Genomic DNA, 27,638 nt, shown 5'->3' on the forward strand with positions numbered 1-27,638 from the left:
ATCTCTTATGTCGGGTGGTTGGTTCAAGGATGCTCCTTTTATGATGATGATGATGATGATGATGATGATGATGGTGGTGGTGGTGGTGGTGGAGGAGGAGAAGAATATTGTACCAACTTTCTCTTTTATATGTTTGATATATTTCACCAAAACCTTTTTTTTTTTTTAAGAACACTGGATTTAGGTTCAAAAGTCTTGGGTTCCACATTCTATATAAATTTCTTACTAACTAAAGCTCAAAAAGTGTGACCTAACCACCTATGGTAATGGACTCAAAACTGGCCTCCTGAGTCTAGAGCTCACTCTTTTACACCTGTTTCCACTGCAGAGCTTCCTTTAAGTTCCATTCTCATGAATGTGAATGGTTTGTCAAATGTAAAAGTTGTTGAACCCAGGGCTGCCAGGGTGTGTGACTCCAGGGTCACCATGCACACAACTGTCTATGGAATTGGTCTTCCAGCCAATGGAAGTGGCATTCCTTGGGTTTCTGTAACCTGGTGCTACTAGCTCACTGGAGGAGAACTTCTTGAAAGAGAAATTTGCCACCGGTTCAGGACAAAAAAGATTGTCTATGGCAACAAAATCATTAGACAGGAGTTTAAAAGGTTAAAACTTCTAAATCCAAATCAACCTCCAACATCTAGTCCATTTCTTTATAATAACTGTTGTCAGGGCCCAAATTTTACCCTTTACAAAGCATCTTCGCACCCATTATCCCAGGCCCACCCAATCAGTGCTTCCACTGACCTAATTCACAACTGGAATTGGGGCTCATCTCTTTCAGCTTTGGCAAGTTGCTCCGTGACATTCCCTGGGGTGCCTCTCTCTCCTGTATGTCCCTTGGGATAGTCCAATCTGTAGCCCACTGACATCCAACATTCCCCAAGGCCCTTACAGAATCTCCCCGGTAGAAATGGATCTTTGTTACCCCATAAAAGCACTACATTGGGTGTTTGTCTCCATACATTTGAAGCATCTAGCAGATTCATCTCTTTACCCCTCTGTTCTTTAGGATTCCACTAACCAGTTTTTCAACCTCAGCATTACTGAGATTTGAGTCCAGATAATATTTTGTTTTAGGGGACTGTCTTATGCACTGTAGGACATTTGGCAGTATATCTGGCCTCTACCCACTAGATGCCAATACCTCCTCCCTTCTTCCCTACCCCCATCCCACTGTGACAGCCAAAAGTATCTCCAGACATTACCAAATGTCCACAAAGGGTTAAAATCATCCCTTATGGAGAACCACTGCTCTAGGCTATGAGCACCTTGAGGACAGAGCAGTGACTTATTCACTCCGTATCCCGACTGTCTAACATTGTCCTGGGACAGAGGAGCTTACCAGTATAGAAAAATCACCTACTATGTGCCAGATATAGTCTGATATAGGTCAATGTTGACCCTCCAGTCATTCAAGGGCACCTTCTTGTTTTTTTGCCATATCTTCATGCAAACAATACTAATATTTGCTTGATATTTTCCTTTACATTGACTCATTTTATCCCAAATCAGTCACTCAACATGGTACCTACATACAGTAAGTAGGTACAGCACCTAATACAGAGAGAGTGCTTAGTAAATATTCGTGGACTCTAAGTGAATTTCCCTTTCCAGCTCTCAGTATCAGCTTCATGGAAAAAAACTGATTCCTTGATTACCTACCTAGTCAGGGACCTCTCAGTTCTGTAACGAATAAACCCCCAGAATTTTGAAATTTTGACACACAGGATTTTATTTTCCACTTGTGAACAGTCCATCTAGGGTGTTCCCGATCGCCAGGTGACTCTCCATGTGGCAAATGAGCACCCTCTTCTTCACAGCGAGGCCCTGAAGTGACACACATCACTTACACTCACCTTCCACTAGTGAGAACCACTCCCAAGACCCCAGCTCAGTGCACAGGGGCCTGGAAAACAGAGTCATTAGCTGGCCAGCTTCATCCCAGTGATGCCTCAATACTGTGGAACTAGGTGTGCCATCTTGGTGGACAGCTAGCTGGCCTTGCCTCAGCTCATGTAAGGTATTGTCAGCTCACATCTCAGACTTCTTTCTCCCCCAGAATGTCCCCTCCAAAGCATCCTATCATCCAGGCCAGCTAACTATGCTAACTAATGTAACCAAGAAGAACAGAAAAGGGAAATGCTTATCTACAATGGGTTCCCGAATCAACATGCTCTCCCATCCTTTCCACCTTTTGCCATTAGATAAACGGTAAAACCAAGTGAGGAGAAAAAAATCTACTCAGGATTACCCACCAAGTCAGGGGCAGTACAGGACTCTGAGCTGTCTGTCTACACTAGGATGCCAGCAATGAGGCCCGTCTACCCACCTTCCATGGAAGCAGCCTGGGAATTAGTGCGGATGCCTACGCCCTGCTCTGGAGTTCCTGACACCTCTTGGATCTAGGCCCTTTCAAAAGGAGAATTTCAAATAGGAGCCATCAACACGTACAGAGGGTGGGTCTTAATCCACAGAGGATCATTAGCTTCACCCAAGTGATGGGACATCCATCAGCACCTCCCATTCTTCTACCAATTATCTATCTGCTAATTATCTGGGATTAAGAATTGACACGGAGCGACATGGTCATTAACCACATATTTGCACGGCTTATTCATGTTAGTGGGGCTGCTCGGTCTAACCGAGTCTAATTGGACACGCCCACAATGCTGCACAACATATTTACATCTACTTGGCTGTCAGCAGCGAATAAAGGATGGTGGGATGTGTTTACTTGCAAAGGGACTTGGATCTTGGCAAAAGCTTTTTTGCAGGCATGCTGGGCGTCCTGGCTTTCTGGCAGTATGGACTGTGGCTTAACTCAGAGCACACAATTATTTGTCAAACATTTGTTAGCTCAAGCACTGTAGCAGACACAGCACTGGCCCTAGGAGGTTTCACAAAGGTGAATGAGACACTGTTCCTACCACCTTCAAGGTTTATCTCCAGTCAAGGAAACATGCAAGCAGAGGGAACTAAGAGCTTTGAGAGAAGGAAAGCAGAATGCCATGGGAATGCAACACCAGGAAAGATCTGGTTGGTCTGAGAAATCAGGGGAGGCCTCACAGAGGAGACGGCATTTTCAGCAAAAAGCCAGATAGAGAAAGGAATTCTAGGCGGACGGAACTGCAAAAGCATGGGCACAGAGATGTATGAGGAGATCAAGGAGTGACCTAGTGTGGATGACACACATGTCACAGGGGGAAGGAGGTGCCTGGTAGACTGGGTCATACCACTGAGAACACTGAATGTTCGGCCAGGGTTTGGAAATGTTTCCTCTGGGTACCAGGAACATGGAAGCAATTTTGTTTTGGTGTGTATGTGTGAGTGGGTGTGTTTTAGTAAACTTTTTTTGAAATATAGCATACATACAGAAAATCATAAACATTTTCACAAACTGACCACACCTATGTAAGTATCATCCAGCTAAAGAAACAAATCCCCAAATCCCTGTTGGCCCCCTTTTAGGAACTACCCAATCACAAGACAAACCACTATCCTGACTTTAACATCATACATTAGTTTTCCCTATTTTCTTGCATTTGGCTTCTTTCACGCAACATAATGTTTTCAAGACTCGTCATGTGGTTCTACATAAATGTATTTTGTTCTTTATCATTGCTAATATGCCATTGTGTGAATGTATCATAATTATTAACAAACATTGGGTAGTTCCCAGGTAGGGGCTGTAAATCTTGCTGCACATGTCTTTTGGTGCTTGTCTGGATGTACATTTGTTGGGTACCTACCCAGCAGTAGAGCTATAGGGTCATAGGGTATGCACATATCTATGTGAATAGACACAGTTAGTTTTGCAAAGCTGTTCTGTCCATTTACACTCGCACAGGCAATGCATGGGAGTTCTGGGAATTCTAGATCCTTGCCAACACTTGATATTGTCGGTCTTTTTTATGTTTTACGCTTGTTTGTTTGGAGGGGAGTGCCATGATCCCACCCAGGCTGAAGGCTAGTCACTCTGGTGGCAGCACAGAGTGGGGTGGTTAGAAAAGAGGGAGCTAGGGGCGCCTGGGTGGCTCAGTCAGTTAAGCGGCTGCCTTCGGCTCAGGTCATGATCCCGGCCGGGGTCCTGGGATCGAGCCCCGTGTCGGACTCCCTGCTCAGTGGAGAGTCTGCTTCTCCCTCTCTCTCTGCCTACTTGTGCTCTCTATCTCTCTGTCAAATAAATAAATAAAATCTTTTAAAAAAAAAGAAAGAAAAGAAAAGAGGGAGCTGGCACGAAAGGACCCGTCATGACGTCAGACAGTAAGGCCCAGGAGAGGGGTAATGAAATCAGTGGCAATAGAACTAGAATAAAACAGGCTGATAAAAAGAGACACTGAAGGGGTGAATACACAGAACATGAATGCAAGGTAGAAGTGGACTTAAGAGGGAGATGGAGGGGCAGTTGCAGTAGTGCTCTCCGAGTTCCTTTCTCCCTCCCCGTGCCACCCGGGATGGCCTCCCAGAACCGCGACCCAGCTGCCACCAGCATCGCCGCTGCCCGCAAAGGAGCCAAGCCCAGCGGGGGCGCCGCCCGGGGCCCCGTGGGCAAGAGGCTACAGCAGGAGCTGATGACCCTCATGATGTCTGGTGACAAAGGCATCTCTGCCTTCCCTGAATCCGACAACCTTTTCAAAAGGGTTGGGACCATCCATACGGCAGCAGGCACAGTGTATGAAGACCTGAGGTATAAGCTCTCCTGGAGTTCCCCAGTGGCTACCCTTACAACGCGCCCAGGGTGAAGTTCCTCACCCTGCTACCACCCCAACGTGGACACCCAGGGGAACATCTGCCTGGACATCCTGAAGGACAAGTGGTCTGCCCTGTATGATGTCAGGACCATCCTGCTGTCCATCCAGAGCCTGCTAGGAGAACCAAACATTGATAGTCCTTTGAACACGCATGCTGCCAAGCTCTGGAAAAACCCCACAGCTTTTAAGAAGTATCTTCAAGAAACCTACTCAAAGCAGGTCTCCAGCCAAGATCCCTAACTGTCCAGCCTCTCTGTGTTGTCTTTTTATTTTCTCCTTAGATAGTCTTTCTCTTCATTTCTGTCTAGGACTCTGTATCTTAAGCTGTGGTGTCATTTTTGTTTTGTTTCTGTTTTTTAAATTAAGTCTCTCGTTGAGCCCTTGTGATGAATATATTAAATAAATACATTGGGTTTGTTTGTTTTTTTTTTTTAAAGAGGGAGATGGAGGAAGGTTTCTGTGTGGGGTGGCTGGCTGGGTGAAGAGTGCCAGGTTTAAAGGCAGGAGAAAACAGCCTACTTTGGGACACGTTGTGTTTGCAATGTAGGATGACAAGATGGAGATGTTCAATAAACTGTTGCTTAGATGGGTCTGTTGCTATGGGATGAGGTCAAGGCTGGAGACACAGCGTTAGGATTTGTCATCCCAGAGGTAGAGGTTGAAGCCAGGGGTGTGGCTGAGATCTCCCAGGGGGGGTTGTGCGGGATGAAGAGAGGAAGGCCGAAGACCAGTCGCCTACCTTCGGGGAACGAGCAGAGGAAGACGAACGAGAGACAACATTGCTTCCCTGTGAAATGCTGGCAGGGGCTGTGAAGCGTGAGTCAGGCCCTTTGAGCCCCAAGCAGCAGCCTGGGGTCAGTCTCACCAGCCACAATTTTCTCATGAATGAACTTGCATCACTAACCTCAAAACTGCATTGTGAAATCCGCATCAGATTGCGTACCACTGGCAGCATCCTGGGGACAATGGGACTTGTAGCATCTTGGGCCTGGGAGTCCCGTCCACCTCCACCACATCTCTGCCAATCAGTTAGTTATCCAGCACCCCAGGCAAGGAACTCATAACTTCCCACGGCAGCCATTCCACCACTGAGCAAGTGAGAATATCAGAAAACCTTTTCTTACAAATGCGGTCTCACCAGGTTCAAGTTAAAGGAAAACAATAAAGCTATACTCCAGTGGCAATGACCCTGGGAAGAGTAAGATTCAAAAGGACTCTGTATTCTGGAAAATCTGTTTCTATTAATGTATCCACCGGCATCTTCCTGCTGGGGTTAGGGTCATGGCGTTTGACTCCCCCCAGGAAGCTACAGTGATTTCACTACCATTTGCACACTGGATGGGAATGTGCTCATCCGCTTCAGGCATTCTTCTGGCTTCATCAAGCAGTGAGTACTGCCCTGGAATTTGGCCAGTCTCTCAGGACTCAAGCAGTGCATGCCACAGCACAGATCCACCGGGCTGGACACGCGGGAAGAATGTGCGGCTGCTAGCTGAGAGCGAGCCCACTGCAACAAGGTGGGCACTATGCCATTCTGTTCAACAGTTTTTTCTAAATATTTATCTGCACCCGGCCCTGTGTGGGTCTCTGGAGAAGACAAAGGAAGAGAGATATGGTTAAGAAATGGCTCTCGTCCTTGGGGAAACTGGTGGGAGAAACAGACATGCAAGAGGGAAAGGTGGATGAACTTTTTTTTGCTTTTGCTTTATTTTTATAAGTTGCCGAACACCCACCTAAGCAGCCTCTGTATGATCTGAAATATGGAAAAGACATCAAGGAAAACTGCCCTTGAACCTCAATGGAAAGGATCTGTTAAAACACCTGACATAGCATAAAACTCCAATATATGCTTGCCAACTAAAAAAACACACATCACTTTCTCCTGACTACAAGACATCCATTCCACTAGGAGACCTCAGACTGAGGATTCTTAGGAATTTTCCAGAATGTACTGACTTTGGAAATAGATAGCTTCTGTCCAAGATGACAGAATAAGACTAACTTTCTGATTCTACAAAATCCTTTTCCTTTCCCTTTGCCTATTATTATACATTGACACCCTCTCTTTTCTCTGTATGATTTCCATTATCTTCATCCTGTTACTTTTGACCCCCTATGATCATAAGGACTGCCTGGCCTACAGGCATGGAGTCCCACTGAGCATAGCATATGAACAGGGGGATTAACTTCACAGTAAAGGAGGAATGGGAATGAGCCCATGGCCATGGGATGCACTGTTTGATATCACATACTGCACCCGGAGGAGGAAGCCTCATAGAATGCTGAAACCCTTCTAAAGGCAAAAGGTACCATCTCTAAGGCAACACCCTGAAAGGAAGAGTGTCGTCCTTCAGGACATAGTGTATTCATTAAATCAGAGACCGCTCTATGGTGGTGTGCCCCAGTAAGAAGCATAGATGCCCTGGGAACCAAGGGGTGGAAGCAGCAGTGGCCCCACTAACCATCAATCCTAATGACCTACTGTAAGACTCTGTGCATCCCATCCCCACACCTTTGGGGCCTGCCAGGTCACACTTCCTCAATCTCGTACGAATCTGGTCAGTTTATTTTAAGTCTTCAGTTGGGACTTTTTTTCCCCCCAGGTGGACTTGACTGGAACTTACTGTTTGTTGTTGTTTTGTGGGGGTTTTTGTGTGTGTGTGTGTGTGTGTGTGTGTGTGTGTGAGTAAAGCAATAGAAGTTTATTTATTAAGTTAAGATACAGAAAAAGCTCTCAAGAGTGAGACAGGGTTGCGACAGGGTTGCGACAGGGTTGCCAACGAGGGCCTTTAGGGTTGGTCTTTTATAGAAAGCTAACCAGGGAACTTAAATCCTTTTAACATCTCTATTGATAAGACCTTCAATGGCTTACTTCCTTTTTAGGGGATGGTTATTCTTTGTTGGTCACAGGTGATTATCATAAAGACACCCAGCCCACACGACCCACCCTGGGCACCTAAAAAACTTACTGTTTTATGAGGGGCACCTGGCAGTCTCAGTCAGAAGAGTGTGTGGCTCTTGATCTCAGGCTTGTGAGTTTGAGCCCCACATTGGGTGTAGAGGTTACTTAAAAATAAAATCTTAAGAACAGCTGGGTGGCTCATTCGGTTAAGTGTCTGCCTTTCGCTCAGGTCAGGATGCCAGGGTCCTAGGATAGAGTCCTACATCGGGCTCCCTGCTCAGTAGGGAGCCTGCTTCTCCCTCTGCCTGCCACTCCCCCTGCTTGTGCTCTCTTTCTCTCTCAATATGACAAATAAAATCTTTTTTAAAAATAAAATAAAATCTTTAAAAAAGTAAAATAGGGGCACCCGGGTGGCTCAGTCAGTTAAGCGTCTGATTTTGGCTCAGGTCATGATCTCAGGGTCCTGGGATCGAGCCCTACTTCAGGCTCCTTGCTCAGTGGAGAATCTGCTTGTCCCTCCGCTCCTCTTTCTGCTCATGCTCTCTCTCAAATAAAATCTTTAAAAATCATAAAATAAAATATCACTTCACAAAAGAAAATGAACTGATTTGCTCATATTCTTGATTGTGGTGATGGTTTCACTGGTATATATGTATGTGTCATAACTCATCAAGTCGTACATTTTAAATAATTTACCTCAAAAGATCTGTAAAAAGAAAAAAAATGGAATAGTGATGTGAAATACATGACCTCAAAAATATTAAGATTTTAATAGGGATTCTGGTAAAAATATAGAAAGTAGGTAAGAAAAATCAAGAAAACTTCATAGCAGTAAGTATAGGCATGATTCAAAATTAACCAAATATATTTTCATAATAACTCTTAACTACTCTCTTTAAAAGTTGGAATATCTTAAAGGCCTCTCCCAGTCCTCAAGTCGGGATGGGCTTGGGTGTGCAGGCTGGGGCAGGGCCTTGGGAGAGGGGATTGCTCTGTAAAATCAGGGAGAAGAATGACCATGCTGGGCAAAGGGAGGGCACCTGGCAGAGAAGGGAAAGGGACAGGGTGGGATGCTGTGTGGGTGGAGGAGGGAGAGTTGAGAGCCCTTAGGGGCACAGCAACACAAAAGGGACTTTGGGAGGAAAATAATTAATCAGAGAGGATTTTGAAGTTGTTTGCCATGGTGTGTGCCCTGGGCCTCTTTCCCTCGGGTCACTCCTGCACTGTCTTTAGCAAAGGCTGCATTGCTCACTAGGTCTTTTATATGAAAGTGGATTCTTCTGGGGATACTGAAGGGGGTGGGATGAGGTGTATGCCTGTGTTGATGCAAGACAAAAACAGATTATGCAGAGAAGCTGGAGTTGAAGACTCCAGTATGAATCCCTGGAAATGAGCAAAAATCTCCAGGATAACCCTAGGCCTTCAAAGGCTGTGGAACTGGTGGGGTCCAAGCTGAGCCAAAGGATTGTTAATATCTAGGTTCTGGGTGGGAAGACTAGGGAATAGCATGAGGAGCTATATACATCTGACATGATGATAAAGATGGAGCTGGAAAAGAGGCACACGGGGAGATGGGATTAGAAAGGGCTGGAGGGTTAAGGGATCTGCTGGGCTGAGAGGCTAGGAGTTCACCTTAAACTCTTTGTCCCCCCCCAAACCACTATCCTAGAGAAACTGAGAGCCAGCCCCCAGCATGGATTGAGTCTTTTTTTTTTTTTCCTATCCCTCTTCCCACATTTCTAAATCAATTATGTTTGCCCAGAGAGACAAGTGAGATAGAAACTCTCAGGAAAGAGAGAATCACCCTCGTGTGCAGGGCAGGGCTAGAGTAGAGATGAGAGCTTCTATCCAATACCCACAGACCACCTGTCTGGGTGCTGTACAGGGGTTCTGGGGAAAACCCAGTCATGCAATTTAGGGGCCATGGATTGAATTATTCCGAGAGTTCAGAAAACCGGGAGAACAGAGTCCTCAACATTTGTTCACCAGTCACCCTCCCATCTAGGTGTGTTGGCCCGGCCTTTCCTATGTGTTAGGGATAATCTGAGAGTTTCTAATCAGGTGCTAGAGTCCTAGTGCTGTCCTCATGGAGGAGAATCCCACCTTCTGGAGCAAATGCTATTTGAGATTTTGTGCCCTTCCTCAGGAGAGGTCTGCTAATTGAAGAAAATCAACTGAGGACCCTACACAGAAAACCCTTCTGTGAGGTTTTCTAAAAAAAAAAAGAATAGAAAATACTTTCATCCACTTTACAAATGAATAAAAGGGAAGGAATGTAGAGCTCCATTAATGCATTATAGAAAAATTATTCATGAATAATGATCTATCCATGAATAATGCCTAGCGAGGAAAGAGTAAGAATTGAGTCCAAGCCCCTCATTCGTTGCTTTTCTTTCAGCATCAATGCAGAGGGAAGAAGAGGAACAAAGAGGGAGCATTTGCCTGTCATTCCAGAGCTCTCAAGAGTTAAGCTTATCACAGGGGAAGAGAGGAAAAAATAAAACGAGATCAGAGAGGGAGACAAACCATAAGAGACTCTTAATCATAGGAAACAAACTGAGGGTTGCTGGAGGGGAGGGAGGTGGGCGGATGGGGTAACTGGGTGATGGACATTAAGGAGGACACGTGATGTAATGAGCACTGGGTATTATATAAGACTGATATATCACTGACCTCTACCTCTGAAACCACTAATATATGTTGATTGAATTTAAATAAAAATAAATAATTTAAAAAAGAGTTAAGCTTAGTCTCTCCTTTCCATGAGACCCAGGTCTACAGTCTCTGAGGATGTCAGCTGCTAGAGCCCACCCCTCTCTGAAAACAAAGCTCTCAGCAAGGAGACTCAGGAAGGAGTCAGAACCTAGCATGTTTTTGGGTTCTCTGCTAGGCCCGTCCACGGGAATGAAAAATGATGGAGCTGGCCAGTGGGTGTTGCCCACTAGGTGGCGGTGCAGTGGTAGACTATCTGGAGACCCGCCTTTTGGGTCCTGATTTGGGACAAATTGTTTAACTTTCCTAAGGCTCATATTCCTTGTTGAGATTGGCCTGCGTCCCTCACACGTGGTTATGAGGATCTGATGGGATAAAGTAAAAAGCGCTATTCCATACTTGAGCCTGTCAGTTGTTGTCACTGACTGATCTTGTACACGAATGCTTGGGGATCTCAGAGTCCATAGTGTCCCAAAGGACCATTTTACTCAGCGTCCTAGAAGATCCCTTTGCTGTTCCCTTCACCACATGTGACTGAGTCTCCTGGTGTCCCAGGTTGGAGAGCTTGCCAGAAAGGAGCTCATGTGACATGGGACCTGCTAGCTCTTTGGAAAAGCAGGTATTTGTAAGTCTCTTCTTGTTTCCTGTACTTCTATTCCTAGCATGGCCTATGTGATTCCAGGGCCCCACTGCAGCCGAACTTGACATGTGAGGGCAAACTTAGAGGGAGGGAATGTGAAAGAAATTTCTGCATGAGAAATGAAAGAAGTGTCATGAAGTCAGTGATGTAGGGGAATGTGACTCCTGCCAGGCCTGCTGGGTCCCCCATCCCCACTCTGCTCCCGGCTGTAGCTTGTACCTCTTGTCTTGTGCGGCCACCTGGGCTAACTTCTTAATGAGGGCAGCAAGATCCCTGCTGGGAGAGTCGTGACAGAGTGACTGTAGAAGCTGATCTTCTGATGTTTAGGGAGGCTGGGGAAGATGCTGCCCCCTCTGTGTCCCCTTTGTCTTCCACATCTCTGCCTGAGCCCTCCCCTCTCTCAGAGGCCTGTCTCTGGGGGATTCTGCAAGCAGGTGCATTGAGGTGGTAGCCTCTCCCTCAGTCCTGATATCTAAGAGCTCTTGAATACACAAGTCAGAAAAGGAGTGAATTTCCAGATTATGGAGGAGAAAGAATAGGAGGAGGGGTCCTTCCCAAACAATTGAAGCACATCAGTGAGATCTTCTGGAACTACTTTAGTCTCTGGCTGACACATGGGACACTGAAGGCTCCCAACCCTTGTGGAGTAACATAAATAAATGCACAGTCCTCAGTTCCCAAACCCCAAACACTGGAGGAGAGGCAGGAGGCTCTTTGCAGCAGAAATGGAACCAGCTCTCCCAGGGTCTCCCTTCTCTGTACAGAGTCCTTGGGGGCTACTGTCCTGGTCTCTGGACAGGGTTGATCCCCACTAGTGTCTTCCTTTGTCTTATTTAGTGGATTCCCTAATGGGTCCAGTTCATATCCAGGCTAAAGAATCCCCACTGGCCTCAGCCCTTACCCCAGGCGCCCCCTTCAGTTTCTCTCCCACTATCTCAGCCCCAGTTAGGGCCCGTGGAGTGTCCTTTCCTAGACCCCAGGATGAAGTACAGACTCTCACCCAAGGGAAATTCAATCCCTGGATTGGCACTTATTGTAGAAGCAGCTGGAACATTTGTGATGTTTGCCTTCTTTTGTTCCAAAGATCTCAGGAAATCTTTAATTCTCTGGCTCCCAACAGTCCTCAGTATAACAGTACAGGAGACTCTCTGTCTCAAGTATCAGGCTCATCCTTGATGGAGAATTTCCTAGCAAGGAGATCTGGAGGCAGCTGGAGCACCACCTTCAAAGCTTCATCCAGCACTGAGCCCATCTGGCACAGATACAGCCTCACAGCAAACCAGCAGGGACTTCTTGGCCAAAGGGCAAACGTGGATCTTCACAATCCTCTGTCACAAGTGCCAAAGCAGCAGGGAAGGATCTAGACCAGATGACATAGAGGCATCCAGGAAGTTTCCACGTGAGGGGCCTGGCAAAGTGCCAGCTAGGGAATGACCTACAAAGAGTATGGAGCATAGCCCAAGGAAGTGCCCCACCCCCAATCTAGTATTTAGAAAGCTACCCCATGAGGAGCCTAGGGTCTGATTCTAAGGAGAGAGAAAGTGACTTGGTATGCCACTCACGGAATGACTCATCAAAGGGTTCAAGGGAGAACCTAGACCAGATACAACTGGAAAACACCCTAAAGATTCACTTGGACAAAAGGTTGGGTCCATAACTCCAGCAGGAGCCCTTGTAGGTGTGTGTAGTTCATGGCTTGTTGCCAACTGCCCCCTCCTCGAAGTACTATAGTTAATAGGAAACTGGAAATTTGGCACCTTCATGAATCAGGAACACTGTCTGAATACCTCTTGGAAGATTTCCTTCCTTGATCCAGGCATTAGATAAGTACTAGAAGTCCAGGTTATATGGTTTGGGGTACAGCCAAGGTAGAACTTACCTCTCAAGGTCCTTGAATCCATAAAATTGTTACATTGATAGAGACCCAATCATGATTTCTTCCCAGTCCGCTTTTCTCTCCCAGCCACCCATGTTTCAGGGATGGCTAAGCCAAGGTTGCTTATTAGCTCTTTGAAAGAAACCATTCATCACAGGTCTGGAGACAAGCTGATCACAAAAAATGCAGTTCTTACCCTGGATAGTCCTTTCCCTGGCCTTCCAGTGTAAGCAAGGAAACCAGAGGGCCCTGAGATGTTGGTCATGGTTCACACAGGACCCTCAGTCCAAGGAGAAGAGAAGACAAACTTTTGCCCATCATCATGGACAAATCGTGGCACAATGTGACTATATGAAGGACAAGAGAGGCAGTCCAGAGTCACTCCCAGTCAAATGATGGCAGGACATGACCCAAGGGATAAGAGTGGTGTTGTGTACCCACAGACTCCAGCCATGGAGAAGCAGTGCCCCAGAGGCAGAGAACAGAAAGAATGTCTGGAGGGGAGCCCCATAGAAGGGAGCATCTCCTTGGAGTTTCCACTTCAGGAAAAGGATATTGGGAGATTAATTTAGGGATTCCCTCAAGGGTAATATAATCCAGGGAGACAGTGGAAGTCCAAGAAGACTCCAGCTGCTATATCATAACTGGAAGATGTTCTGAGAGTCAGTGAGCTGAGAGATGCTCAGAAATTGAATGTCTGAGTGGCCAAGGGGCTCCAGTGGCCAAGTATTGCCCCCACCCCAAGTGTTGGTTGCCCAAGATCTGGAACAGCCAAGCCTTAAAGAGCAGCTTGCTGATGAACTGAGGTTCATATTGGAGATAGAGATGCAGAGCCAGCATCAGGGTTGTCCCACTGAAGTGCCCCCTGCCTTAGATAGCCTGCCTACTTAATTCCCTTGAATCTATAAATCAATTTGAGGAGAGTTGATATGTTAATGATACTATGTCTTCTGATTCACAAACATTGTAGATATCTCCATTTTTTCAATTTCCCTCAGCAATGTCCTGTAATTTTGTGTACAGACATCATACATATTTTGATAAATTTTATCCCTATTTCATAAGTTTATGTAAATGGCATTTTTATTTGTTCATTACTAATACATAGAGATAAATTTTATTGTTTTTTGACCTTATATTCCATTTCTTTGTTAAACTCACTTATTAGTTCTAGTGGCTTTTGTCAATTTTGAATTTTCTTCATAGATCTGTTATCTGTAAACAGGAAAATTCTATTTCTTTCTTTTCAATCTGTATGCCTTTTCTTTCTTTTTCTTGCCTTACTGCATTAGCTAGTACCTCCAGTACAATATTGAACAGAAGTAGCGTGTGGAGACATCCTTGTCTTGTTCTTGATCTCAGGGTGGAAAGCATTCAGTCTTTCACCATTAAGTATGATGTTGGGTGTAGGTGTTTTGAGAATGCCCTCTATCAGACTGAGGATGTTTCCTTCCATTCCTAGTTTTGAGGGTTCTTTTAAACCAGGAATGGATATTAGATTTGGTCAAGCGCTTTTTCTGCATCTACTGAAATGTTGTTTTTTTTTTTTTTTAAGATTTTATTTATTTGAGAAAGAGACAGAGTGTGCACAAGTGGGGAGAGGGGCAGAGGGAGAGGGAGGAGAAGCAGACTCCCCACTGAGCGGGGTACCCAAAGAGGGGCTGGATCCCAGGACTCTGGGATCATGACCTGAGCCAAGGGCAGATGCTTAACCAACTGAGCCACCCAGGTGCCCCAGTTTTTTTCTTTCTTAGTTTATAAATATGATGACTTACATTGATTTTTTTAAAATGTTAAACCAACCACACATTCCTGGGATAAATCTTACTCAGTCATGATGTATTATCCCTTAATATATTGTTGGATTACATTTCCTAAAATTCTGTTTAAAACTTTTGCAACTATACTCACACAAGAGATATTGGTCTGTAGTTTTCTTTCTTGTAATAGTTTTGTTTGATTTAGGTATCAAGGTAATTTTGGGATCACAAAATGAGTTGAAAAGTATTCCTTTTCATATTTTCAAAGAGTTTGTTTAGAATTCTTTTTTTTCTTCCTAGAAGAACAGTTCTTGATAGAATTCCCCAGTGAAGCCATCTGCATCTGAAGTTTTCTGTGTGAGAAGGTTTTTAAATACAATTTGAATTTGATACAAGGGCTATTCAGGTTATTTATTTAACTAGATTTTGATAATTGGTATCTTTCATATTTTTTTATTCATTTCATCTAAGTTTTAAAATTTATTGGCATAAAGTTGTTCATAATATTCCCTTGAACTATCTGTAGAATCTATAGAGGTGTCACCTCTCATTCCCGATATTTTAATTGGGGTCTTTTTCTAATCAGTCTGGCCAGAAGTTTATCAATTTTATTGATCTGAAAAAACCAGCTTTTGGTTTTAGTGATTTCCTCTATTTTTTGTTTTCTATTTCATTGATTTCTGCTTTGATCTTTATTATTTTCCTCCTGCTGCTTACTTTGGGTTTGATTTGCTCCTTTCTGCTGTCATTTATCAGGATTTTAGCAGGTAGCAGAAACAAATGCGTGGATTCATGCTATGCTTATCCAGAAATCAGAGATGTGATTTGAGAGAAAGAGGTGATGAACTCATGTAGTCTGGTTTTCTGGCTCTTTTTCTTCTTCTTTTTTTAATGGAACTGCCACTTGTAGATTCTCCTAGCTAAAAACTTTGAAGTTAGTATTTAAGAATGTTGGTTCTGCAGTTTGACAGACTCTGGATTTATATCCTAAGGGATTTATATCCTTTCCTAGCTATAAAGTAATTAAATGTCCCTGAGCCTCAGTTTGCTCATATGTACAATGGAAATAATATCATCTTTCCTTACAATGAGTTAACCATGTAAAGCTCCATACCTGACCCATAGAGCTTGACAAACATTAGCTATTATTTACTCTTTCATTATTTTTTATCACAAAAATCTATCCTACCCTAAAGACCACTTCATCATTTAAGGACTTTTTTCATGTTAACCCCCCTGTTAGATAAACCAGATTTCTACTGCTCCCCTCAAGAGTGTGGTAGCTAAATACTAAAAGCTAGCTTTTGCTTTGTAACAAATCACTCTAAAATTAGTGCTTGAAACAAAATTTTTTCCCCTTATGTTTCTATGTATTGGCTGGGCAGTTTTTCTGGTCTAGGAACATTCAGAGCTAGATGATGTAGGTTACCTTCATTTGTATGCATTGTGACTGGTTCAAGGTCAGCTGAGACTCAGCCATTTATCTCTAATTATCCAGTAGGCTAACCCAGGCTTGTTCATGTGGTAGTAGAAGTATTCCCAAGAGGAGGAGAGGGCAAGCTCTGATGACCAAACTTCTCCCACCTTATGAACCAGTGGACATTTTGTGCTTGACTTCCCTAATTTTATGCCAATTGTTTTCCTCTTATAATCATTTGCAAACACTTTATACTCATGTTTTCTGACTATATATGAAAGGTATCTTTGAATGTGACGTTTTATCTTGGCCAAGATAGGATATTAGGCAAATAATTAAGAAAGAAAAATCTCCAGTTCTGATACAAGGGGATGCCTAGATAACCTGCCTAACCCCTCTGGGACTCGGTCCTGCCTTGGCTCTGCCAGTTCTCTCTGACCTCAACTCCTCCCTCAACCTAGGCAAGAGCCTGAGCCTCCGAATCATTTGACAGCCCCACTCCACCCACTACATAGGCTCTGCTCTGCCACCTGCCAACACGCCAACCTACCCTTCCTCCAAGTCTGCCCCACCTCCACCTCAGCACAGCCCCCTTACCCCATGGGCACAGCTGATTCCCCAGCTCCAAGCTTCTCCTTTCTTGCTGAGCTTCCATTCCTCTGGTGGGTAAGGGCCAGCTCTGGAGATGCAGGAACAGCAATCCCCACCAGTCACATAGCCTGTGAGCTTACTAAATAATGCAAGTAGCCAGAGGATTCAGTGGGTGGAGCTGATGAGTGAACGGATCCTACAAGCAGAGACCCATCCCTTAGTCCAGATTGGATGAACTGCGCAGGCTGGGTGAATGCAGGGCTAAGGTGCTCTTCTATGGCTCAGCCCTGTGCCAGCAACACCATCTGAATAGGTGCCTGTTTTCTGCCTGGAGGGACTATGTCTTATCCAAAACCCTCTCTCTGGAAGACAAGAAAACGCCAGTACACCCTCAGGGACAAGCCGTCGAGGCTCAGCCAGTTTACCTGCCTCAAACTGGCTCAGCTCTACAGCTGATGTGTGAGCTGGGTGCTTTCTGGTTTTGTGATCCACATGTGATGCTCCAGAAAAAAGTAAAAATGTCTCTAACTCTATTTATCAGATTTGGGGGGGGGGAGGAGGAGAGGACATATAGTTATGTATTTAGATACATAAATCTAACTTATTTAAGTTAGGACCTTTTACTCTCCTTATGCTCCACATATAAAAATAATGTGTACATGATTAGAAAAAATTCACAACATAATGAAAAAAATAAAGTTCCCTTCCTCAATGAGCCCCCAGAGACCAATCCCCAGAGGCAACCATCGTTAACCATATTTTTATTTATCCTTCCAGAAATTTTCTACATGTGTGTAAACATCGATTTGTATAACCTCATTTTACACAAATGAATAGGATATTTTAAAACATACTTAGTATTTAAGTCATTTATAAGTTTTTCCACATGGCTCTATGACTAGATCCCTTCAAAAACACAGATAGTCCCTGATTTAGAAGCATGTGATAACCCAAAAACTTAATTTATAAAAAAACCTTTCTGAAACTCAAAACACCTTTTCAGGTTGCTCAGGTCATGATCTCAGGGTCCTGGGATCGACCCCTGCATCAGGCTCCCTGCTCCGCAGGAAGCCTGCTTCTCCCTCTCCCACTCCCCCTGCTTATGTTCTCTCTCTCGCTGTCTCTCTCTCTGTCAAAAAAATAAATAAAATCTTAAAAAATAAATAAATAAATAAATAAATAAATAAAAACTGTTAACGTTGAATAAAAAAGCTTTCTATATCTTGAATTTCATGAATTAGTGAAGAATCTGAATAGAATTCTCAAGTGATTTACAAGGCAGCAGAGGTGGGATAACATCATGTTACATCCAATCCCACCTTTTTTGTCAGCACAACATAAACACACCTTGACTCAAATTTGATTGGTTAGTGTGGTGGGAGTTCACTGGGCAAGCGGCTCCCTCCATCAAAAAATAGATCACTGAATTTTTACCTCCTGTGGATACTGAAAAGGCTTTTCTTATGCCTGTTCACAGTCACATGCACTGACCTAAACCTTGAACCCTCTGTGAGCTGCACCTGCTGTAACCTACAAAGGTGGAGAAGGGGCAGGGAGTAGACTAGAGAGAATGCTGGAGAGTCACTTGATGACTACCTATATTAGGAGCCTTATTTTAACAGTAGCAGAAAATCCCTGTCATATTGAGCTTTAACTTTTATGACTTGCCTGTTCTCTGTCATAGAGAATAATTTCATGGCATGACTACACTTTTATCTTCTTATAAAAAAGAAATGCAGAGATTTTCCTGAAGCGTCTGGGCTGAATCAGGAAAGAAGGTCAAAAAGTGTGAGAAAGGGGTTGACCTGCTGATTGTACACACAGGCAAGGAAGGCAGTTCGTGATATATGTGCAATCCTAGAAGGGAAGGCCGGGTGGAAGGAAGATGTTGCCCTGAGCATGTGGCTTCATGTTGACTGGGTCCTTAAGGTGGGGGCACTCTGTGATATCTCCCTAGCAAAGCATCCTATAACTTGCTAAAAGGAGTCCTTTAAAAAAAATTCTGTAATAAACAAAGAAAACAGAAGCTATCCATACCTTGTATTTGAAGGACCCCTTGGTTCCCCTGAGTCTGCTTGTCCAGGCAGGTGAGCCAGAGCACAGTGGCAAAGAAAGGGTATCAATGATGACGGGCACAATTAAAATATTATCTGCATTTGTAGACCACTGAAGAGTTCAGAAAATACTTTCCCAAGTATTATCCTTGTAACAACTCTGTGAGGGCAGGGATTTGGAGATGGGTGCAGTGACTTGCCCAAGATCACACAGCTAGCACAAGGCAGAGCAGAAAACGGCACTTGAAGTTTCTGAGGCTAAATTCAGTATTCTCCACATTTCCCATGCTGCTTCCCAGGAAGTTCCACAGAGATCTGGTAGGAAAAGGCATTTCTACTTGTATTCCTCCCCGTTCTTTATTTAGTGCTTGGATTCCCATGAACGTCACTCTAAGTGTCCTGCACTGATTAAGCACATGAAGCTGCTGACCCTCAAATAAACCAGCATGGTTTGCTGTGTATCTGCATCTGCATGGGGGAGACAGCAGAGCCACGCTGGGAAGGGAGCCAACTCTGGGGCCAAACTGGGTGGGTTGAAATCCTCAATGCATGGCTGACCAGCTATGTGAGCTTCAGTATGTTACTTAACCTCTGATCAGTGTATGAGAAGCATGTAGCCCGGTGCCAAGGACATGATAGAAGTTCACTAACTGATACATATTTCACTCTTATTGAGTCTTCACCTACCTTCTTTGGGACTATTATCATAAAACGAAAACTACCAACAAGAGGTTGATTGGTATCTTCAATTCCACTCTCTTCTTTCAAAAAAAAAAAGTCACAAATACATAAACAGAGTGAACACCTTGTATGTACATGCTCATGGGTCTGGCTAATGAGTCTATCTGGTTGTGCACAGCCTCCACATGCTGAAATAATCCATCCTAGCCCTTAAGCCAAGCTACAATTTAAAAATTTAATAAATGGCACTCATCCTCTAATCTCTTCCTATATGTGATTGACAAGCATCAGTGGAAGCATCTTGTGGAAGTTACTGTTTTGGAAAGCCGGGGTAAGTGGGCTGAAAGCCAAAATTACCTGAACAGCTTGAATTCCTGGAATTTATTTCCAAGCTAGTGAAAATAATCAGTTATCAAGGGCTCCCCCTACTGGCACCAAAAAACAAAGGCTAAAATTTAAAGTAGGTAACATTTATGCATAGTAGAGTATTGTGTCCCTTTCTTCTTCTGTTAAAGCTCCCACAACAAAAAGGAATATAAGACTTACTTCAAACTATTTGTCTTTCTGGGGGATGGAAGTTCATGACTTAGAGATCCAAATTTCCTCACAACGGGACACTGAAAATACATGCGTATAGACAAAAGCTCACACAGGGGATTCAAAGATTGGGGAAGAGGCTTAACATCATGTTAAATGGGAAAGAGCTGAAGGAAATGAGGGTGGCTCAGTAGAGACAGGACCGAGGGGTAGGGAGCTGGAATGGTATCTGACAGGCTAGCATGGGAGCATGATCAGCCTTATGCCATGTGGCCCCACTAGAGGGTGGAGTTATCAGAGAACAGATTTTATCTCACAGAAATGAAGAACATTTTAATAATGAGCACTATCATACATAAGGAACTACAAAGGGCAGGGGTGAAGGATCATCACTGACTGTGAGTGGGCAGAGAGAACTAAACTGGATTATATTTAGGATTTTAGTTCTAAAATCCTGAGAAAGTATGTTAAAACTCCAAACAACTGAATAGTCCTGTTGCTAGAAGGCTGGATGGTATCATCCTCAGACTATTTTTTCAATATTAAATATCAACATTTTGTGCTTCAAGCCCTGATTTAGTCTCAAAATAATTTTAAGAAAAAAGACATCAAAATCAAAATAAAGGGTAGATCATACCAATGTCAACTTCCTAGTTTTAACATTATACTACAATTTATATAAGTTACCATAGGAAGAAGCTATGTGAAGGGTATACACGGCCTCTACACTATTTTTTGCACCTTCCTGTGAATCTATAATTATCTCAAAATAGAGATCTTTTAAAAATCAAATTAAAGATACTTCCCCCGAGAGGTTCTAAGTAACCTCCAAGACAATCCAGTTTGGTTCAAGAGTGCAGTGTCATCAGCCACAAATGACTCTGTGCAAGTATCTACAAGCAGCAGGGCTCATTTCAAAACCATGATCAATCAGCTATTAAGATTTACAATTGTGATTAGGAAAGCCTGTCATGTTGACAGGTGTCTAATTTGGTTATGCTGATCGTAAATCTTCAGTTATCTCAGATCACATCATCAAAATCACCTATAGGCAATACATTCTTACAACTGCTTCCTACATCATACTACACAGGAACCATGTACAGACTTAATTACTATATTTATCTAACTGTAACACAATAATGCACTCATATCTTCCTCCTCCCCTATGACTTACAACAAGAACTGCATCTTGTTTTTATCTCATTTTATCACCAAAACCTAACCCACGGTAGGTTTTCAGTAAATACTCATAGAATAAATAAGAAATAAACCAGTAATTATTTTCTTGGACTTCTGGGACTTTCTTTGACTTTCTTTTCTGATACAAAGACAGCCAAAGAAACATCAGAGTCCTTACTTTGGAATCAGGATTAAATATATGTATACTATATACATACATATGTGTGTATGACAAAGTCTATAAAACACAGGGGTTTAATCTCTAAAGATCTTTATAACCACTTGTTTTTGATCTGTTAGATTCCTAAGACATTGTTAATTCAGTGTGATTTCTTTTTTTTAAGAATTTATTTATTTACTTGACAGAGAGCACAAGCAGGGGGAGTGGCAGGCAGACAGAATGGGAGAAGCAGGCCCCCTGCAGGGAGCCCAACATGACACTTGATCCCAGGACCCTGGGATCATGACCTGAGCCGAAGGCATATGTTTAACCAACTGAGCCACCCAGGTGCCCCAACTCCGTTTGATTTATAATAAAATAGAGAGGTCAAGCTTTTCCAGACAGGAAAACCAATACAAACTGTTGAACAGAACCCCTGAGCTTGTAAGTTCCTGCTAGAATGATCTCTGCCCAGTTTTACCAAGTGCCAAAAACAATCCACTTCTTTCAGAAATCACTGAGATATCATCACCTTTGGATTCTTCAATATTAACCAAATGAAAAGCATACGGAAATTTCTCTAAATTTCTCTAAATCTGTTTATTAAAAATGTTTTTCAAATAAATATTTTGAACAACCATAATCAATCAAAGCAGTGAGATCACAAAGTGTTGCTTCTTTCTGCAAAGAAGGCACATCATTAGCTTGTATAGTTAATGCAACAGCCACATCCAAAGTCAATTAGGCTGTTTTAAACACATGATGGACGCTACTTACGATCCCAGAGACACCAAGGACTCCTCAGGGTCAGTCATCTGAACAGGCTCTGAAGCCGGCTTGATCCTTAGAACCTCTGCAAAGCCATCGCCAAACCAGCAAGTGATGTGCGCTATGTCTACAGTAAAGTAGAAAAGGCGGTCCTGGCAGAGCTTCCGTCGATATACAGACCGAGGGTCAGCTGACAACACAGCCTCAATGGCATGCCTTGCTTCCTCTGCTGATTGAAAATATTTAAATGAAGGCTGACTGCCATCTGCAATGAAAAGAATACAGCTTAATGCTGAAAATCATGCAGGTCAAATTTCATTACAGTGAACTTCAATGTGGAGTTTGGTTGGTTCCTTGACGATCACTTGAAATGAACTGGGTTTGGCAATCTACTCAGTTGTTACAGAGCATGTCACTTTCAAGTGGTATTTACTATCATTAAACCTATGCGTACCCCAAATTGTCATTTGCTGAACAAAATCTTCTATGTTCAATGTCGACTTTAATTTGATTCCTCGTCATTTTCTTCTCAGAATGGAGTAGTAATTAAGTCTGTACAGGGTCAGGGAAATGCATGACAGTCCCAGCACTCTCAGAAAGCCACAAGAAAGACGACTAAACCCACATAGGCCCAAAGCACCAGCTGTAGGCAAGGCACGGTGTCTCAGAGAGCTGGTATCACAGCCCTACTTAAAAGTAACACCACATTCCCTAAGGAACAAGGAAATGGGACAGTCCTTCTGAAGGAAGGTACTATGAGAAAGTTAAATACCATGACTAGCGAACAGGCCACCCCAAACCACCAAGGTGCATATTTCAGGTAAACAGATATACACCCTGTTAAGTGGCAAAGCTTCCTACATATCATCATGAATGTATTTTAATTTCTAAAAATACAGTATGTACAAAACTTAAATAAAAAATTAACTGTGACTTAATTTTTAATAGCTACAATATAAAATACATCCAAATGAAGGCCAGGTATGTGTTTTAAATAATGTTGTTCTTGTTCAAAATAGCATCTGCAGTGGTGGTGGATCTTTATTCTTCTGAAAGTAAATTCAGTTTTTAGAAAACAGCCAAAAATCACTTGGGTTATATCCAGTAAGTTCGTAAATAAAGCCATGAAGTTCAATCTTTGGTCAAAAACCAAGGACTAATTCAAGTGTTGATCACATGGAATCCTTAAAAAAAACAAAAAACAAAAAACAAAAAATCCCCACCAAGGACCAAGTATGCAGTGCTAAGATTCTTTTATTGCATGGCTCATGAAATGACTCCAGGGCCACTCAAAAAAGAGGAATTCCAAAAACATCACACTCTTCAGTAACAGTGCAATTGGTAAAAGTTCCAGGCCTTGGCGTGGCTGTTCATTTGTAATAGGTGCCCTTCCCTCACTTCTCTGCCTACTTAATTCTTCCAGACTCAGCTCAAATACTTTTTCCTCCAGGAAGCCTTCCCAGATTTCCTCCCTGCTCCCCAAGTCATAATCCTTCTCCCCCTCATGTGCCCACAAGCACTCCATTCCAGCGCCAATCCCCCCACCCCTACACCAACACACCGCCACCATTTCAGTATCTTTTATCTTTTCTAGACTCTAAACCTTCTGAGGTCATTTCTTATTTCTATATTAACTCCAAATTCTGCTGGTCTCAATCAGTCCCTGTTTTATAGTTACATTTCATAATTTCTCTTTTTAACGATTTTTTTGAATCAACAAGGCACATTATAACCTCTCAAGACACACAGCACTATAGTTTGAAAAAGATAAATCTTTCCAAAGTAGGAAGCATTCACTGATAACTGCAGGACAAAGGGTAAGTATAAATATAAAGTATCTTCTAGGCGGCACTGCTTTCTTTGTTCTATCACAAAAACCTTTTAAAACTGACCTTCCTCCTCCCATCAACTGTATACAATGATGAAACAACTTCATAAACAAAACTTTTTAAATAAAGAGGTCAATTTAAAAATCAAATGCTTTGTTTAAACATAAAGCCTTTGGAAAGAATGAGAAACACACTGTGGAGTGGCAGATGAAATAAGACATATCCCTGGCAACTAACTGGCTACTTCTTACTGGACTCACTGCAGCCACCTTCCTTCATTCTAGATTGCTGCCTCGGGCTGCGAAAACCAGGTTACAGTGTCTGTTAAAAACCATGTGTTAAAGTACACAAGCTCCAAGTAAAAGCCCGGTGGCCTCTCTTCTACAGGGAAGGGCAGGTCTCTAGTGCTAAGACTTGTTATGGGGACAGTTACTGTGCTAAGAGACTCTTCCCTTTTTTAGAAATTTCTCTCTAGGCTCTGTGCCATAGGGAGAGCTATCAGCTACCTGATAGTTAGAATAAGATGGGATACGTCTCTAGTCAGATAGTAAAACAGATGAAAAAACTTAACCCAAGTATAGAACAAGCACAATTTAGCTTCTGAATGCTGTTTGAAAACTCCAGGAACTACTGTAACAGATTGACAAGAGGCCCTCAATCATGAGCCACCTCGTGAGGCAGCAACCATTCTCAGCAAACACTTTACTGAGTGTCTGGGACTCACTGTGCTGAACAAGGCGCATCGTCAGATGGTGCTGCTGCCCAAATATAATTTTACATTTCTTACCACCAGTCATACTGACAAACACTCCATATAACTGCCCTCAGAAATACCAAATTTGGCTAAAGCTCTCATTCCGAAACAAGAGACAGAAAGTACCTGGTCCACTTTCTGAACTGAGGCGCTCAAGGTCCATCTCTGCATGAGGGGTGAAGCGGACTTCCAAGGTGGCCACAGGGGCCTCTCTCACCCAGGCTGGGACCACGCTGCGGCGGGCTGCACCGGCCATGCTGGAAGGGCAGGGGGGAGCCACGGGTGGCATCTCTGCACTATTTCCTTGTGTGATCACTGCTTCTTTCCCTCTCTTTAGCCTCTTTTCTGTACCTTCCTCTGAAAAGCTCTTCTCAAGGCAATATGAGCCAATTTGTTCTTCTGCCACATTCAGACTCTGATCACGTCTTGATTCTAAACCCAAATCTGCTGCTATGTCCCTGTGCTGAGGGGAGTTTTGCCGGATTTTTGCTGAGTTATCATGTTTCATATAGTTCTCTCCTGAAGTTCTGTCTTCAGGACATTTAGGTTTCTCCTTAGTGTGACTACAAGCTTGTGGTTTATCACACCTTGAGAGCTGTCGCTGGTCACAGCTGTCAGTCTTGCCATTAGACCGGGATGTGTTTTGCGGTTTATATTGGTTATTCTGTAAATTAAGGTCCTGTAGGGACTCAATCAAATTTTGTGGCGAGTCATACTCAGCTATGTAGGGCTTTATGTCTAGGACAGGTGTGCCATGAATCATGTCAATTCCAGAAAGATATATAGCTCCACCTATAATGTGAAAAACACATCCTCTTAGTAATCTTAACAATGAAGAACAGTGAAAACAATTAAGAACCAACACCATCTGCCTATGCCTCACCAAGCTTAACTCACAATTCTCTTACACACCAGGCTCTCTTATACCTGGTGCCAACACACCCTTTTCGTTCTACCTGGAAACCCATCCTCTTCTTCACCTGTCGAACTTCTACATGCGCTTTAAGGCTCTTCTATAATACCTCTTCTACAGAGCCTTTCTGGCTCTTCCACACTGAAGCATTCTTTCCCCTGGGTTCCACAGAGAAACCTATGTACAAACCTCTACTACAGCCCATTTCACATGGTCTGGCAATGACCTAGTTGGTCTTTCTCCCTAGACAGTGAGTAGGCCCTTGAGCACTGACTCATCTTTGCATCACTGGGACTTCTAACTCTGTTCCAGGCACATCAGAGTCCTCAATATATCTCTGTGGAATCAATGAGGATTTCCACTGTGGCAAACAGACACTAAGGTGGCCTCCAGAATGCCCACTTGCTGGTGTTGACACCCTTTGATAATCTCCATCTTTTGAGTATGACATGGTATCACTCTAGTGACTATGTTACCTTATCTGAGACTCCTGTACCTGTAGGCAGATTCGCTCGAGAGATTCTCCTTGTGGGCTTGATGAAGTAAGCAACCACACTGGGAAAGCCCATGTGGTAAGGCACTGCAGGAGCCTCTAGGAGCTGAGAGCAGCCACCAGCCAACACCCAGCAAGCAGTTGTGGCTCTCAGTCCCACAACTACAAGGAAGTGAATTCTGCCAACAACCTGAGGGAGGCTGGAAGCAAATTCTTCCACAGTTGAGCTTCCACGTAAGAACTCATCCCAGATGACACCCAATTTGCAGCCTGGTAAGATCCTAAGCAGAGGACTGGCAAAGCTGTTCCCATACTTGTAAACTCATTATTATGAAACATAATAATATTTCAAAAAGATAATAAATGGGTATTTTTTAAACCGATTAAGTAGGGGCGCCTGGGTGGCTCAGTCAGTTAAGTGTCTGCCTTCGGCTCAGGTCATGATCCCAGAGTCCTGGGATCGAGCTCCACATCATCCAGCTCCCTGCTCAGCAGGGAGTCTGCTTCTCCCTCTCCCTTTGCCCCTCCCCTTCCACTAGTGCTCTGTCTCTCACTTTCTCTCAAATAAATAAAATCTTTAAAAATAAATAAATAAATAAACTAATTAAGTGTGTGGCAATTTGTTACACAGCAATGGAAATCTAATACATCCATCAAGACTCAAACAATTAAGCAGAACATAAGTCACCATTGCCAAATATTAAGGACAGGTCTTTTGTCTCACTTATACAGCTGCATGTCCAGTTCCTGCTACTGGTGCAGAGTCTACTAACTTGATTCTTGGGAAATTGGCCAAATGAGAATCAAAAAATTATATGTGATCACATTCTCTGTCTCCATTTTAGAAAACAAGACTAACAAAGGACTCTGATTTCTAAAACATGCTCACTGTGAATGAGCCTGGAACTTTGGAATAATGACTTTGGACTTCCTAACTAATGGATATGCCTTAACAATGTCTGCAGAAGGAAGTATTGTAGCATATGTAAAAGTTCATGGGATTTAGAGTTATACAACCACCTGGCTGGATGCTATTAGGTAATATTATCAAACATCAAAGAGCCTCAGCTCCCTCATCCATAAAAGGAGGACTGCTATCCTTTCAAACCCAAAGAGCCGCTGACAGATAACATACATAAATGCTTTTTATAAACTGTAAAGCACCATACAAACAGTAGTAGTCACCATAACACTTATTTGTTAAGAATGTCTATAGTGTTATTGCGTTTGCCTCTTACATTTCTAATTTGTTTACCACTATACCCTCAGCACCTAAAACAATGCCTGGCACATATACAGTGCTCAGAAAATATGTGTGGGTTGCACATATGATCATAAAATGTTTAGTACTGTTACCCAAGCTGGTTGGTCATCACAAACTGATAAAGCTCAAGTTGGACTGGCTACAGAATTTTCCTGGAAAATCTATCCAAGGCTAGGCTGAATACAACCCAGGGGAGGTAGTTCAAGTTCTGGCAAAAAACAAGCAAAATAACTGGTCTTACCTATTTAGCACTAAGTAACCTGAAAAGTACTCTTAGAGCTTTTGTCTCATAAGATCCTTAAAATACTATGGAGTCCCAGAGAGGGCAGGTCCTACTCCTTTGTCCACTTT

General features: G+C 43.2%; 1 protein-coding gene and 1 pseudogene across 7 annotated transcripts in view; one reads left to right on the forward strand and one right to left on the reverse strand.

The window, feature by feature from the left end:
- The window catches only part of TRMO (tRNA methyltransferase O), a 94,506-nt gene that overhangs the window by 57,915 nt on the left and 8,953 nt on the right, over window positions 1-27,638 (reverse strand). For 4 of the 7 annotated variants that reach the window (XR_010407911.1, XR_010407909.1, XR_010407910.1 and 1 more), the window contains 2 exons: window positions 24,744-25,409; window positions 22,044-22,299 (listed from right to left, as the gene is read on the reverse strand). Coding sequence is in view for 4 of the 7 variants with exons in the window: in XM_064580080.1 (XP_064436150.1) it covers window positions 22,044-22,299; window positions 24,744-25,409 (922 nt within the window). In the remaining 3 variants the exon portion in view is untranslated. Of the gene's footprint in view, window positions 1-5,146; window positions 6,342-9,976; window positions 22,300-24,743; window positions 25,410-27,638 lie in introns of those variants that run through there. The other 3 variants (XM_045882758.3, XM_064580079.1, XM_045882759.3) reach the window with 3 other exon arrangements.
- LOC123849392 (ubiquitin-conjugating enzyme E2 C-like) lies at window positions 4,432-5,009 on the forward strand (annotated as a pseudogene).

This window comes from Mirounga angustirostris, unplaced genomic scaffold (genome assembly GCF_029215605.1).
Source record: "Mirounga angustirostris isolate CCGP_5_RB_7025 unplaced genomic scaffold, mMirAng1.0.hap1 SCAF_15, whole genome shotgun sequence".
Classification (NCBI taxonomy): domain Eukaryota; kingdom Metazoa; phylum Chordata; class Mammalia; order Carnivora; family Phocidae; genus Mirounga; species Mirounga angustirostris.